At 45.4% G+C, this 16,479-nt stretch overlaps 1 protein-coding gene across 4 annotated transcripts in view; it reads left to right on the plus strand.

Moving 5' to 3' along the window:
• The window catches only part of LOC137415054 (sentrin-specific protease 1), a 149,617-nt gene that overhangs the window by 3,072 nt on the left and 130,066 nt on the right, over positions 1–16,479 (plus strand). For 2 of the 4 annotated variants that reach the window (XM_068100612.2, XM_068100614.2), the window contains exon 2: positions 15,985–16,095. The exons of the other annotated variants lie outside the window; for them this stretch is intronic. In XM_068100612.2, the coding sequence (XP_067956713.1) occupies positions 16,015–16,095 (81 nt within the window). In that variant the 5' untranslated portion in view covers positions 15,985–16,014. The remainder of the gene's footprint in view (positions 1–15,984; positions 16,096–16,479) is intronic. 4 annotated transcript variants of the gene reach the window in all.

Below are 16,479 nucleotides of genomic sequence, written 5' to 3' on the forward strand. Positions count from 1 at the left end.
TTATAAAATGACCGTGAACCAAGTGTTCTTCATGGATAAATATCCAATCCCGAGGATCGAAGACCTCTACGCTCGTCTCATGGGAGGCAATACTTTTACTAAACTCGATCTCAAATCCGCCTATCTACAGCTCCGCTTGGACGAGAATTCGAAACGGTATCTTACCATCAACACACATTGTGGGTTGTACAGGTACCACCGACTCAGTTTTGGAGTGAAATCTGCACCTGGCATTTATCAACGTGTCATGGACAGTTTGTTTGCCGCCGAACGCAACGTCGTTTGTTACCAGGATGCTATTCTGGTTACTGGAAAGGGCCCTGTTTCATTTGTTACCAGGATGATATTCTGGTTACTGGTTGTGTACGTATGCTGAACATCGACAAAACCTGGATAGAGTTCTGAATAAGATTTCGGACCCCGGCCTACGTTTTCGTCGAGACAAGTGCAAGTTTATGGTGCCATCGGTAAGGAACCTGGGTCATAACGATTGATGCCGAGGGTCTACACCCGACAGATGAGAAAGTCCGAGCTATCAAGGATGCTCCTGCTCCACGAGACATAAACGAATTGAAGTCGTACCTCGGTTTGGTTCAGTTCTATGGTCGTTACATCCCAAATGTGACTGATGTTTCGGGGCCCCTTTATCATCTTTTGAGGAAAGGAGTCTCCTGGAACTGGGGGTCCACTGAACAATCAGCCTTCCAGACCTCCAAGGATCTGCTCAAATCGTCCAATGTTCTCATTCATTTTGATCCAGAGAAGGATCTTGTGCTGACATGCGATGCCTGTCGGTATTGAATGGGGAGTGTATTATCACACGTGATGCCTGATGGTACGGAAAGGCCTTTTTTTTTTTCTTTCTTTTTTTTTTTTTTTTGTATACATAATCGAGGCTCCTGAAAGAGCTAACATTTATCACACAAACAAATCAAACAGACAAACAAACAAAGTATATAAAAATGGGAGCGGTAGACGAGATGGGGAGAGAAGGGGAAGCACAAAAACACAACATTTGAGAGCAGGGACATCGGGAATGTGTGGGAGGGAGAATGCTTGGGGGGAGGTGGTGTGGGAAGGTGGGTTGAAGTATACACACAAGGACACCAAGGACTTACAGGAAAGAAATTGGTATTTCAAAAAAGTGGATTTGGTGTGAAATTAGCAGGGGTAGAAAAGATCAAGGTTTTGGATGGGGGAAGATAAGAGATGGTGGTGAACAGCTGTTTTAAAGAACTGGAGGGAGGAGTGGGATTGAAGAGAGTGGGGGATTTTGTTCCAGAGGCGGGAGAAAAGAGGAATGAAGGAGTGAAGGTGAGCAGAGAGTCTTGATTTTGGCAGTTTAACCATAAGAGGGTTGCAGGCAGATCTTGTGCGACCTGTAGGAATATTTGGGGGACAGAGCCCAGAGAGGGCTGGAGAGGAATCGGTAGAAGACAGAAAGACCACCAACCTGCCTGCGGTGAGTAAGTGAAAGGCCCTCGGAGGTAGCTTCAACACGGGAGATTCCAATGATTCTGAACGCTTTGGTTTCAACAGCGTGACAAGCTAGGTGTGAGGCAGGAGCACCAGCCCAGAGGGGAGAGCAATATTCCATTGAGCTGCAGATGAAAGCCTTGTATGTGGTGAGGAGCTCAGGTGTGCCAAGGAAGGACTTCGCACGACGGAGGATGCCCAGTCGGCGACTGGCTTTGGAGGCGAGATTTGAAATGTGGTTTTCCCAGGAAAGATCATGGCAGATAGTGAGACCCAAAAGCTTGAGTGACAGAACTTTTTGGAGAGGATTATTCAGAAAGTGGATGGGAGGGTTGTCCAGTCGGTCTTTTCGGAGACACATCGTAAGAGTGTGAGATTTGTCAGGATTGAAAGACATGTTGAAAGACATGAAAGAGCGGAAAGGCTTGAGTGACAGAACTTTTTGGAGAGGATTATTCAGAAAGTAGATGGGAGGGTTGTCCAGTCGGTCTTTTCGGAGACACATCGTAAGAGTGTGAGATTTGTCAGGAACTTAAGACATGTTCCACTTGTTTGCCCAGTCTGTGATTTTATCTAGGTCTGCAGTGAGTGAGGAGGCTGCAGACTGCTGATCTGAGGGATGAGGAATGGAGCGGCAGAGAGTGGAGTCATCGGCAAAGAAATAGAGAGGATTTTCAAGAGAATCGGAGAGATCATTGATGAAGACCAGAAAAAGCACAGGGCCCAGAACACTGCCTTGGGGAACTCCAGCCTGAACAGGAAGAGGAGATGAGAGAAACCCATTCAGGGCCACACGTTGACCGACTAGAGAGGAAGTCCGCCAGCCATGCGTGGAGATTTCCATGGATGCCAAAGGAGGAGAGTTTGGTGAGCAGAGCGGGGTGCCAGACCGTATTGAAGGCACGTGATATGTTGAGGGAGACAGCTTTAATATCCCGTGTCCACTTGCTTTTGTTTGCACACATATTTTCACATGTTTTTGGAATGTCAATTTTGGAAATCTAGTACGTATTGCGCTTGGTAATTTTGGACTTAAAGGGGAGGATGTCATGTATGAAGGTGCAAATATTCTCCGTTTTATCCCGACACCGTGACCGTGGGTTTATTTCCGTTTCCGGAAGTTACAGCTCAGCTCCTACGGCGCTGGGGTGAATCGGGCCTGGATCTGCAGAGTCAATAAATGTGCAACAATCGATCGTAGTCTGTCGAGATACCATACAGTTGTGTTCGTGTGTCTGTCTGCATTTTTAAAATTCATTTTTTCGGCAACCGTTGGTCCGATTGACACTAATTTTTTACCATAGGAGCGCCTCTGCCTGTAGAATATTTGAATTATTATGACGTCATAGGTCACGTGGTGCAGGCGCTATCTTGGAAAATACTTTACACCTCTATATCCAAACCGCTCAATGGAAAAAGTTGGAACAAGGCTCATTGTCAAGTACTCCCCATGGGGAATAAGATATGTTAATGATGTCATTCGACAAGTATAACGCTTCATCCGATCAGTATGAAATTTTTTTTTTCTCTGCAACGCTTCGCCTGATGGACGCAAAATTTTCACCATAGGAGCGCCTCCTCCTGAAGAATATTTTAATGATAATTATGATGTAATAGGTCACGTGGTACAGGCGCCATCTTGGGAAAACTGAAAAACGTTACATCTCTATATCTCCAAAACCGCTCCATGGAAAAAATTGTATTAGAGAATATAAATTTATGATGTAATCGCTCATGTGGTCTGCCATATTGGATCAAAGAAAAGAAAAAAGTTCAAAAACAAGAATTAGTTCACACCAAGTTGACTGTGCAGGGCAAGTATTCTATGAATACAATCTTGTTGCTTTAGGTCTTCAAAGAACAGCGATGACACATAAGGTCCATTTTGTTTGTGTTCCGATGATTTGAGATTGCTTGACATCTCATGGGCTTTGACCTATATACAGTAATCCGTTTCGTGCCTCCAGTCTCGCCGTGTGGTTCACATTGTGGAAGAGTTCTATTTCTTAATGGAAGAAGGATGGAAGACTCCACTTTGTTCTTATATTCGGTTTATTTAACTCAAAAGGGAGGGTAGGGAATTACGAACTGATGCAAGGTAAAATACCATACTAAACGAACTATACTTTAACAAAGCCTTGTTCAGCCGGTCGTGGCATGATCCACTCCTCCTTTGTAGAGCTTCCTTCGTTCCTTCGTCCAGCGCCACTTTCCTTCTCCAAGTCCCATCTTCCTTATATTTTTAATCTTCACTCCCATATATGGTATGGAATGCAAGTCTCCGAGCAGACTCTCTCGGCTCAGCCAATGAGACATTCTGGTTTTTGTCTTGGAGAATTCTGAAACCCATCTTAGACAGTTATTACCAGTTGGGATAATTAAGCACCTTTTTATCTCCTTTGTAGGTCAATTCATGACCTGTCCATGCAAGCCTTTTCTCCTCCAGATTCCATTTCTATACTTTAGACAAAAACACATTTTTGGAGAAGGAGAAGTATATGGAAATATATGAACACATGTACTTTTTGGTATTCTCCCACAACATGCACCTTGCACTGTGTTTGCCCTAACCAAAATGGCGCCTTTCAATCCGCGAATTTCCATATGACACACCAATGCGAACGAGGCCTTTTGCACATGCGCAGTGTTGTCTAAGCTGTCTAATGGGTCTAAACTCTAAACTAAAGCATCTTAAGTGTTTTCGTGGTCTTTAATTGTCTTCTGGGTGTCTGGGTCTTTAGGATTTGGAACCTCTGGGTCTTTTGGGATCCATTTGGATCCTTTTGGAGTCTTTAAGATCCTTTTGGGGTCTTTTATGTATTCGGGGTCTTAAAGGGTCTTTTGGATATATATGCATGTATACATGTGCTCCATTTCACCTTCTGAAACCTGCATATGGAGATAGCAAATAACGACACACACACACACACATCGAGAGGTATGGCATCACAAACCATAACTCTCTATCAAAGCAAAATGTAACAATAAAATAAACAAGGAGACGTCATGCGGAGCACGATACTTGTAAAATCCGCCCCCCACCCCGAAGAAAAAAAAATTCCATTGATACAGCAAATTGTCCATTTCATGAAGATTAAAATTTACAATCTTGATCAAAGCTCGGGTCAACAGGATGAAAAGTGACGATTTTTCAGATAAATAATGATGATTTTGGAATGTTGACCTTGAGTTGACCTTTGACCTTTTGACCTCAAAAATAGTTTCCCTATTTAGAGACTCAATGTGCCAATGCTGTTCAATTTTCAAGGCACGTGATATGTCGAGGGAGACGGCTCATTTCCTGTTTGGCATTGAGGACCTCCATCCATTGTTGAGACAGCAGAAGCAGCATGTCCAGAGTAGAGTGACCTGGTCTGAAACCAAATTGATGATCAGAGATAAAGCCATTGGAGAAGAGGAAGGATTTGATATCCGAAGCAATGCTGGATTCCATGACTTTGCTGATAATTGGGAGCAGGCTGATTGGTCTGTTTTTGCACCTTTTTTGTGTAAAGCGGTAATGTTGGCGGATTTCCAAACTGATGGCAGATGACTTTGAGCAAAAGAGAAGTGAAGAGAATAGAGAGAGGGTGTGAAAGAGCGGCAGAGCAGGATTTTAGGACCCGTGGGCAAAGGCAAGTTGTTTCATGGCAACTGCCTCACCACAAGATTCAGTGTACCATGGACAGGAGGAAGCGTATGACAACTGAAGAAGAGATGGGATAAATCTGTGCATTGGAGAGAGCAGTTTACTGTGGAAGAATTCCCAGGAAGAGTTGATGTCAGAGGCAGTAGAGATGGGAGACCAGTCCAGGGATCTCTCGCGAGATCTCGGAGACGGTGGGAGGGATTTTCGAAGCTCCACACGGTCTCCACGTTTTTCGAAGCTAAGTCTGTTCACAATTGTATTTTGTCGAAACTGTATTTATCTTTCGGTGTGTGAAGTTATTGTGTGCAACTTTGGTTGTTTCTCGGTGTTTATCTTTCATAAATTGATCGTCTGTTTGCCGTGTCGCGAGCAAGGCCTTTGCCGCATCGCGAACGATTTGAAATCGAAGTTAAGTTAACACGATTAAGTGATTAAGTAAGTGATTGTTTCCCATTTGTATTTTCGTTAAAACTGTATTTATTTATGGTGTTGTACGTATATTGTATCCCAACGAAGATTTTTCGGTGCAAATCTTTCATACCTGTATTGAAAATCGTGTTAATTCGTGTCGTGTCTTGAGGCCTTGTACAGTGTACACTGTACAACCTTGAGGCTTTGTTTTTCTCTCAGCGGTCCGTCGTTTGTGATCCAATAACTTTCGTTCTCTGTATTTCCCAGTCTTTTCACCCATAGCCTACTTCCTTGTGTAAATCTCAAATCAAAAAAAAAAAAAAAAAAAAAAAACATTTCCTTCTCTGTTCTCATTCGTTTATTCATTCTTATTCGTTCGTTCGTTCTTCGACCACGTGTTTCTCCCCCATTTCCCCAGATAGTTTTCACTGTTAACCTTCAATGTTTACACTTTCCCATCAAGTTATGTATTCCGTCATATTTTATAACACCTTTTTCTTCTTCTTCTTTAAAAGGCTGCTTTCGACTTGCTCACCAAATCAATTCATCCCAAAAAAAATATCCATCTCCTATAGTGCCTTTTTTCTACATTCCCTAAACTCTCCTGCACTCCATCCTCCATCCAGCGTCCTTAAACGTATTTTTAACTCGAAGGTCACAAGAAACTCATTTTGCAATAAATGTTCGTTTCCCATAAATCGTACACTTTCTAAAATCCAATCTCACCCCTCCCCTCCAAATCTTCCCCATAACCCCTCCCCTCCAAGTCTTCCCCATCACCCCTCCCCTCCAAATCTTCCCCATCACCCATCCCTTTCAAATCTCCCCCCTTGCCCCCTCCCTCCTAAACTACCCCCTCACCCCTCCTTGGTTATGACTAACTTCCCTGAAAATGTCTGCTGCTCTTCTTCTGCTCCAATCGGCTCATCTGATCATGTCCTTGTTAAAGTGGACATCTCTCTGACCATCCTCAGGGAGCCTGCTCAGCGTCGACGAGTCTGGCATTTCACTCAGGCCAACTGGCACGGTCTTCAAGCAGCCATCAATCATCTGGACTGGTCTCCCATCTCTACCACCTCTGACATCAACTCATCCTGGGAATTCTTCCAAAGTAAATTGCTCTCTCTCATGCACAGATTTATCCCATCTCGTCTTCAGTTGTCATACCCTTCCCTCCCGTCCATGGTACACGGAATCTTGTGGTGAGGCTGTTGCCCAGAAACAACTTGCCTTCATCTCCTGGAAAGCAAATCCAACGGAAGGAAATCTCATTTCCTTTCACAAAGCCCGAAACAAGTGTGTGTCCACCCTCAGGAGAGCCAGGAAACAATATCTCTCCATTCTGAAGACCGAACTCTCTTATCTGTCTCCCTCTTCCAAATCCTGGTGGCGTCTGGTCAAATCCGTTTCTGGTGTTTGTTCCCCCTCCATCCCCTCCCTTACCTCAAACGGCTACACAGCTGACTCCGCACGTGAAAAAGCTGAATGCCTCAACTCTGTGTTTGCCTCTAAATCTTGTGTCCCAAACCCATCCCTCTCTGTACCCACCATACCCAGTCGTACCCTGCTGCTCCTGGACTCCGTGTCCTTTCCTCCTGACAAGGTGGAAAAGTTTCTGTCAACCCTCGACTGTGATTCTGCAACTGGACCCGACGGCATCAGCCCACGGGTCCTAAAATCCTGCTCTGCCGCTCTATCTCACCCTCTCTCTGTTCTCTTCACCCTCTCTTTTGCTCAAGGTCAACTGCCATCTGCTTGGAAATCAGCCAACATCACCGCTATGCACAAAAAAGGTGCAAAAACAGATCCTAGCAACTACAGACCAATCAGCCTTCTCCCAATTATCAGCAAAGTCATGGAATCCATCATTGCTTTGGATATGAAATCTTTCCTCTTCTCCAATGGCTTGATCTCTGATCATCAATTTGGTTTCAGACCAGGTCACTCTACTCTGGACATGCTGCTTCTGCTGTCTCAACAATGGATGGAGGTCCTCAATGCCAAACAGGAAATTAGAGCTGTCTCCCTCGACATATCACGTGCCTTCGACACGGTCTGGCACCCCGCTCTGCTCACCAAACTCTCCTCCTTTGGTATCCATGGAAATCTCCACGCATGGCTGGCGGACTTCCTCTCTAGTCGTCGTCAACGTGTGGCCCTGAATGGGTTTCTCTCATCTCCTCTTCCTGTTCAGGCTGGAGTTCCCCAAGGCAGTGTTCTGGGCCCCGTGCTTTTTCTGGTCTTCATCAATGATCTCTCTGACTCTCTTGAAAATCCTCTCTATCTCTTTGCTGATGACTCCACTCTCTGCCGCTCCATTCCTCTTCCCTCAGATCGGCAGTCTGCAGCCTCCTCACTCTCTGAAGACTTGGACAAAATCACAGACTGGTCAAACAAGTGGAACATGTCGTTCAATCCTGACAAATCTCACACTCTTACTATGTCTCTCCGAAAAGATCGACTGGACAACCCCCCCATCTACTTTCTCAACAATCCTCTCCAATAAGTTCTGTCGCTCAAGCTTTTGGGTCTCACTATCTGCCATGATCTTTCTTGGGAAAACCACATTTCCAAGCTGGCCTCCAAAGCCAGTCGCCGACTGGGCATCCTCCGTCGTGCGAAGTCCTTCCTCGGCACACCTGAGCTCCTCACCACATACAAGGCTTTCATCCGCAGCTCAATGGAATACTGTTCTCCCCTATGGGCCGGTGCTCCTGCTTCACACCTAGCTCGGCTTCACGCTGTTGAAACCAAAGCTTTCAGAATTATTGGAATCTCCCGCGATGAAGCTATCTCTGAGGGCCTTTCACTCACTCACCGCAGGCAGGTAGGTGGTCTTTCTGTCTTCTACCGACTCCTCTCCGGCCTTGCACCCCCAGCTCTCTCTGTGCTCTGTCCCCCAAATATTCCTACAGGTCGCACAAGATCTGCCAGCAACCCTCTGATGGTTAAACTGCCGAAATCTCGGCTCTCTGCTCACCTTCACTCTTTCATTCCTCTTTTCTCCCGCCTCTGGAACAAACTCCCTCACTCCCTTCAATCCCACTCCTCCCTCCAGGTCTTTAAAACAGCTGTTCACCACCATCTCTTATCTTCCCCCATCCAAAACCTTGATCTTTTCTACCCCCGCTAATTCACCCCAGATCCACCTTGTTTGAAATTCCAACTTCTTTTCCTGGAAGTCCTGGAAGTGTCCATATGTTTTATACCTCTCCCATCGCCCCCTTCCCATGCCCCCCCCCCCCCCAAAGCCCTCGCCCTCTCTCAGATTTCTCGATGTCTCCATGTCTCTCGGTCCCTGCTCTCAAATGTTGTGTTTGTGTCCTTCCCCCTCTCTCCCCATCTTGTCTACCGCTCCCGATGTTATATGTTTTATGTGTCGGTTTGTCTTTCTGTGTGATTAATGTTCGCTCTTTCACGAGCCTCGATCTTGTATACAAAAAAGAAAAAGAAAAAAAAAAAAGATGATTGATGGCTGCTTGAAGACCATGCCAGTCGGCCTGAGTGAAATGCCAGACTTGTCGACGCTGAGGACGCTCTCTGAGAATGGCCAGAGAGATGTCCACTTTAAGAAGCACATGATCAGAAGAACCGATTAGAGCAGAAAAGAGCAGCAGACATTTGCAGGGAAGTTGGTCATAACCAAGTCTAGAAGAGAAGATACTCCATTGACTGAGATCCGCGTCGGGAAATTAACAGATTGTGTCAGTACCAATGAGTCGCAGAAATCCTTTTCTGAGGTCCCATGGTTGGTGAGAGAGGTACCCACACCCAGCCAGCTGGCATGATGACAGTTGAAGTCGCCACATATGAGGAAGAGAGAGTTGGGATGAGTGGATAGAAGTTGGTCCATGTTGTCAGACAGCAAAATGTGAATGGAGTCATCACTGTTTGGAGGACGGTACAGAACACGTATGAACAAAAGGTGGGAGCGGAGAGAGCCGTAGCCAGAGGTACTCCTGGGGATGGGGTGGAGAGAGGGCAGTGCAAGGAGTGCAAGGAGAGTGAGGAAGAGAGTTTTTGATAAAGATAGCAACCCCACCTCCAGGACGAGGCTCAGGTCTATCATACCGGAGGAGGGAGTAACCAGGAAGAGATATTAAGGAATCGGAGACATATTGAAGGAGGAAAGTTTCTGTTTCGCAAATTACATCTGGTTTGTCAGAAGCAACCTGTATGGAGAGATCAATCAGGTTTGAGTGAAGGCCCCAGATGTTTGAGGTCCATACCGTTAAGGAAGAGGGAGGGGTAGCATCGGGTGCAGGACAGGAGAGGGGTGGGGTGAGAGGGGGAGGTAGGGAGAGCTGTTGATAGTGTGTCAGAGATTGCAGAAGAGTTAGGAGAAAGGGAAGGATGAAGAGGACAAAATGTTTGATGGTGATGAGGCACAGTGAGGGGTTGTTTGAGGGGGGGGGGGGGGGGGAGCCGAGCAATGTAGAAGGTTGAAGGTTGAAGGAGGTATGAGATATAAAGGAGACTAAGTGGGGAGAACTGGAGAAAGATGGTCGGGGGGGGGGGGGGGAGATTTGAAGGGGAGGGGTTGGTGTGGAGTTTTGAAGGGAAGGGGAGGGGTGAGGGGAGAGATTTGGAGGGGTGTTGGGGGAGTTTATGCGGGGAGGGGCAAGGGGGGAGATTTGGAGGGGAGGGGGGAGAATTGAAAGGGAGGGGCAAGGGAGTGTTTTAGGAGAAGGGGGGGGGGGTTAGGAGGGGAGGGGTGAGGGGGGATAATTGAATGGGAGGGGTGAGGGGGGGAGTTTAGGGGAGGAGCTGTGAGGAGTGAGTTTAGAAAGTGGATGATTAATGAAAAACGAACATTTATTACCTTCGCAAAAGCGGAAGGTTATGTTTTGATCGCTGTGTATTTATTTGTATGTCTGTGTGTGTGTGTGTATGTTATTCGCATAACTCAAAAAGTATTCAACCGAATTGCATGAAATTTGGTGGGATGATTGGTTATTATACGGGACACATTTGATTAGATTTTGGGAGCAATCGGGTCAAAGGTCAAGGTCAAGGTCACGAAAAGGTCAAAATCGTATTTTTACCAAGTACAGAACAGTAGCTGCGGCGAAGGTATGCGCTCTACCGAGTGCCCGTTCTAGTTACAAACTGGGTTTATTGTGATTTTCAAGTCAGAGATCCGTTTGAAAATGATAGAGGAGGGGTGGAATGAAGGTGAATTTAAAGAATGTAGAAAGGAAGGACTGTAAGAGATTGAATTTTTTTTTTTTTTGAAGTGGAATGAATTGAAGAGGAAATTGAAAAAAGCCTCACTCAGTCGAGCCTTGATCTAATTGGTCCTTTATTTTTTGAAGGAATGGTTAATTGGAAGATGTGCATTGGCAACATTGTTTTCATTGTAGTTTGTGGGTGATTTCAATCACTATCGGAAGTGCGCTATTCATGTGCCACCTCACCTTGTACGAACAGTAGTGACAGGTGGGTTGATTCAAAAAAGTAGGGGGAAAGTTGAGGGGTTAATGGGGCAAACGAAGACTTTGAGAAGGAATGAGTATGTCTGGAAACATACAACAGAATGGGCGTTGTCAAATTCTTACTTTTTTATGCTTCGGCCAACGAAGTCACCGGAGCCATTGTTTTTGAGGTTGTCCGTCCGTGCATGTGTGTGTCTGTCCATGTGTTCGTGACAGGTTTTCTTTCCTGCAATAACTTGAGAACTGCTGAAGGGAACAAAGTCAAACTTGATACATGTATATATGATGAGGCAATTATTGTTGCGGATCTCGGAGTACGGCACTCCCATTAGCAAGGGGGGGGTTAATCCCCTTGTCTTGTTAAGCTGGCCGTCTCCGGTCCTGGAACTATCCCGCTCCTTTGCGGGATGAGATTGGCCAGGGTGATTGGTCAAAGGTTTCCCAAATACCTTCACCAATCTCTCCGCAAAGCAGGGAGATGAGTCCCTGCTCGAACCGCGGATGTGATGGTAATTGCCGAGCGGTTTAGCAATCCACGATCCGAGCCGTTAGCAAAAAGACTAACCCGATTCTGAGCGGTTCCTATATCGTGCCACCGATATTCAATGGGGAAAAGACTAAAGCGACCGGATGAGAGGAACCAAAGAATAAGAATGGTGAAGGAAGAACAAATATGGTTTATTAACTATCTAAAAGAGTAAACGAAAGAAGGGAATATACAAGAAGTGGAAATAAAAGGACATAGGGCAACCTTATACACTCTTGTATAACACGCCCAGGACAAACAGACAGACTCACACGGAATGGTAGCTGGTAGGGGAGGAAGGTCCAGGCAGATGGTTCCAGGCGATGGGATGGTCCAGGCTCCGGGTCCGCGTGCGAAGAACGGCTGGCAGCTTAACGCGCGACCGGACCTTACATATGCGAGGGGCTGGAATGCGCATACGTATAGCGTGCCGAACGCTCTCAAAACCAGGGCAGTTCGTATCGAAAACGATCGTCCCAAACGATCCTCCGCGCAATGTTCTTATATTCTCCGCCTCTGCGCTGTTCCCACAAGTTTGCCGATCTTCTCTCCTCGCATCTGCTCTGCTCCGCATCTGCTCTCCCCGTGAAAGGGCTTTGCGCTCGCGCTTTTATGACAAGCCTCGTGTATCAAGCTGCGTCGCCTTGCTCCGCCTACCGGTGAACACGCCTCTGCCCGGATTGGCCGCAAGGGTTCATTCGTACCTCCCCTCGTGACGCGAGTTCACGAGTACAAAAAATAAACCATAGAACGCCTGTGTTCCGGGCCGCTCCTCCCTTCCTCTCCCACTCTGACCGCGTGCGTAATGGCGGCGGGCAGGAACAAACCAAAAGGCAGCGAACGCTGCTGGCAATGGCGGCTTGGGGCGAGCTTTAGCTCAACGGCAGCTAATGCTGCTGGCAAAAGCACGCCTTACAATTTGGAGAGGGTAAAGCCACAAAATGAATAGGAATGGGAATTTGAGAAGGGGGCGAGGTTATTTGATTAATACAACGCAGTCAAACTATTGGAAACAGATCCTTACCTGAAACACATACTAATGAAATAACTAAAGAAGATCCTATGGTGTCCTACGTGTTGTACATGGCCTAACTAGGGTGCGACCTTTGACCTTTACACCAACAATGGGAGTATTTACAGGGGATTATTTATAAGGGAACATTTACAAAAATTTACTCGTGAAGGGTTCTCAAAACCGCAACAATATGAACGAATGAGATTATGGATTTAAATGGTCAAAGGGCATTGGTTCGTTCGGTAAAAATTTGTTACTTTGTTACAGCTTTAAGGATTTAAATCAAACTTGGTATAAGTATGTTAGTCCATGGGCCAGGCCAGATATCGGTACCACCTGGGGTGACCAAACCTAAGTGGTACTAAAATGTTTATTGGGTCAATATAAGTACATTAAGATGTGATGGCCTTTCCACACTGGCAGCTTTGTCAGTTTTTTGTAAAAACTTTAAATTCACCCAATAGCGGCATTGCGTAATTCATTTAAATATTGCGGTATGCAAAGATCACATCTAATTTCAGTCAATACAGAACTAAAACCATGTGAGAAATGCTACTATATTGTAATTATTAAACATCAGAGCAAAATAAATGCATTTCCTATTTGTCTGTACTTTCTTATTGGATAATTGTGTACTCACGTTCAGCTTTTTTTCTAGGAAGAGTTAATTGCGGATAGATGTAAGCTTTTTTTTCAGCTCCTTTGATGGAACTGGCGAGATATCTGGCTATGTAAGTTATCTTTTGCAGTTCTAATTAAGGTTAATTAAGTTTGATTAGTTAAGATCAGTTAACTATGGTAATATCCTTTCCTTTTCTAGGATTAACTTACCAGTGAGGTCAAGATGTGGCAGATCTTAGATAAGATTTTGTTTTGCTTTCAATGGTACTGTCAGAACAAAGAATGCATTGGATTGCTGGAACACAGATTGCTGCTTGTACATTGCAGGTGTCTACTGTAGTGTGCTGACGTCCTGAGGTGTACATGATGGATCCACCAAGTAGAGATGAAGGTGCCACCCTGCCATGCCATGGAAGCGAGCACGCACTGACTGTATCATTCATTGCTCTAATGAAGACTCCTACTCCCTGGTGTCACCACAAGATCTGGACTCATGGAACACTTTGCTCAGGGCTGCAGAGATCAGACGGCATGCTCCATTTCTGGATATAGCCAAAGGCATTGAAGAAGGACATATACCACAATTGCAGTATCATCGCAAATGCCGTAGCATTTTCACCATGAAGAAGTCTCTTGACTCTCTCCTTTCCAAAGACCCCAAAGATGAACCTGGGGAGGTCAGTTCAAGAAGATCAGCTAGGGATGCGCCAGGTACATCAAGAGTGTATGATAAAATCTGCATTTTCTGCAACAAGTCGAGCAGATACCTAAAAGGACACAATACAAGGGAACCCCTCATCCAGTGTGTTGAGTTACGTGCAGATGCCAGGGGTCGCAATGCAGCAACCAAAAAACTGGATCCAAGAATCCTTGCCTTACTGAGCAGAGACCTTGTTGCTGCAGAGGGACATTACCACAAGTCATGCTACAAACTGTACACAAAAGACGAGTCTTCTGCCAGCTCTGGTGCAGGTGAGGAGAATGAACAAAGAGAGGATGCAGAGTATGAGGAAGCAGTGAGACAAGCCTATGAGGAACTCTTCTTGTATATCAGGAATAAATTATTTCCCAATCCTGAAATACTGCCTATGACAGACCTCACAGGTAGGCTAGAGAGATCCATGAACGCACATGGCATTACCCAAATGAAACCCTCAAATGAAACCCTCAACGAAGAAACATTTTCGTCGTAAGCTGGAAAGTGAGCTGGGAGGATCACTCCACTTTGTCTCTGATGAGAAAGGAAAGATTCTCCTCTATCCAGACAGCCTTTCCATGGATGATCTTGCCAAACAAGCCCACAACATGAAGAAGGATCTGCAAGAAGCAAGGACTGCCAGCTCTGGAGATGTCTTAACCAAAGCAGCAAAGCTGAGGATACAGACATCTTGGTTATCTGCCTGGGGGTCAGCAGCAACATCCCATGTCCCATGTACCAGAAATGTGGAACAAAGAACTGGACAAGGTTCCTGGACATCACCAAGCTAAGCCATGCACTGGGAGGTACTGTCTGTGATGCCTCGATTGGTATGCATGCCTTCACGGGCTGTGATACAGTCAGTGCATTCGCTGGCCGTGGGAAGATGACGACCTTGAAGCAGGTGAAGTCTGACAAGACCTACCAGGAAGCTTTCATGGAACTTGGACGTTCATGGGAAGTATCTGCAGAACTGTTCCAGAAGCTACAGGAGATCACCTGCCATATGTACATGCCTTCTAGCCGCACATCTGAAGTCAACAAGCTTCGATACCAACTGTTCTGTGCCAGACGTGGAGAAGTTGAGTCAAGTCAACTCCCTCCTTGTGAGGAATGTCTATTCATGCATGCTCGCCGTGCAAACTATCAAGCTGCCATCTGGAGGAGATGTCTGCAGAGCCAGCCGTATGTTCCAAGCCCAAAGGACTGTGGTTGGACAACTGATGAGGATGGGGAGCTGGCTGTTGAGTGGATGCATGGCTCGCCTGCACCAGATGCTGTGCTGCAGCTGCTCTCCTGCAAATGTGTGCGGTCATGCAAACTACCAGCATGTAACTGCCTCAGCAATGGCCTGAAGTGCACAGACATGTGCAAACTACAAACGTACAGCAACCAAGCCAGTGAAGAAGAGCCAGAAGTGGAATTAACTGACTGATATGGATGACGGTGATGATGAATAACTTGGTGGCATAATTATGCACAAACAGAAACGTGAAACTGTACTTCATTTAATAATGTTAAGAGCCAAAGAAAAAGTGTCATGGATGCATGTTGATTCTACTGAATCAATGACCTTGCTTAAAACAGGAAACCTAGAGTCTGATTTGTCACAGGGTGTGACTTGACAAAAACATAAATATTTTGTTCAACTTGCATAAATATTTTGTTGTTAAGTTCGAATTTTTTTGAAAACAACCCACTTCATCTACAAAATCTGCCTTTATGTACGAGAATGACTGCCTACATTCGTGATACTGGTAAGAAAGGATCCCTATGTGGTATTTTATGCCTGTCTGTGACTGAACTGATTCTTAACAGAAAGATTGTGGTGTGAGAATAAAGGATAGTGGTAAAGTGTGTGTTCACGCCTTTCATCCATGGGGCATGTCCATTACAAGAAGTGATAAACTCTAAAAGCTGTGAGTCTGCAAGGGCTATCATATCAAAATGCAAACTAGAGACATATAGAAAGTTAAAAACACCACAGAGAATGTCACCCCGGGTGGTACCGATACTGGAAATTTGGGATCCTGGCCCATGGACTATGTATAATGATGTAATAATGTGGGCGGAGGCATATCGGTCGACATCGAAGAGTGCTGTGCTAGTTTGCATATTTAATATGTATATGGTCTCTTTCACTTCTTTCTGCAGATGGACTCTTCATGCACAACCTAAAATGTAATGGCGTTGCAAGAATCCAGCGCTTGGAAAACTCCTTCTCGCATTCCTCTTGATATTTTGCAGTGGAGTCCAACAAGAAAGGTTTCTTACCTCCGCCACCGAAGGTGGACGGAGGTTATTTTTCACCCCTGTTTGTCTGGAAGCAGGATATCTTATAAAGTTATGGACAGATTCGGCCAAAACCTGGTGGACAGGTTGGGTTTGTGGCAAGGAAGAATTTATTAGATTTTGGTGAAAATCTGGATCCGGAAAGCATAAAAAAAAATAAATTTTCTTTTACTTTTTCCAAGTGATTCTTCACCTTTTGGGAGACGGGGCCAAACGTTATGTACAGTTTAGCATGATATCTTAACTTTATTGACAGATTATGACAAAACTTAGTGGACTTGTTGGGTGTGTGAGAAGAACAAGCCGATTCGATTTTGGTTGAAGTTAATTAATCTAGATCTGGCCTATCGGTGATAT

This window comes from Myxine glutinosa, chromosome 12, assembly GCF_964187855.1.
Source record: "Myxine glutinosa chromosome 12, kmMyxGlut1.1, whole genome shotgun sequence".
In the NCBI taxonomy this organism is placed as follows: domain Eukaryota; kingdom Metazoa; phylum Chordata; class Myxini; order Myxiniformes; family Myxinidae; genus Myxine; species Myxine glutinosa.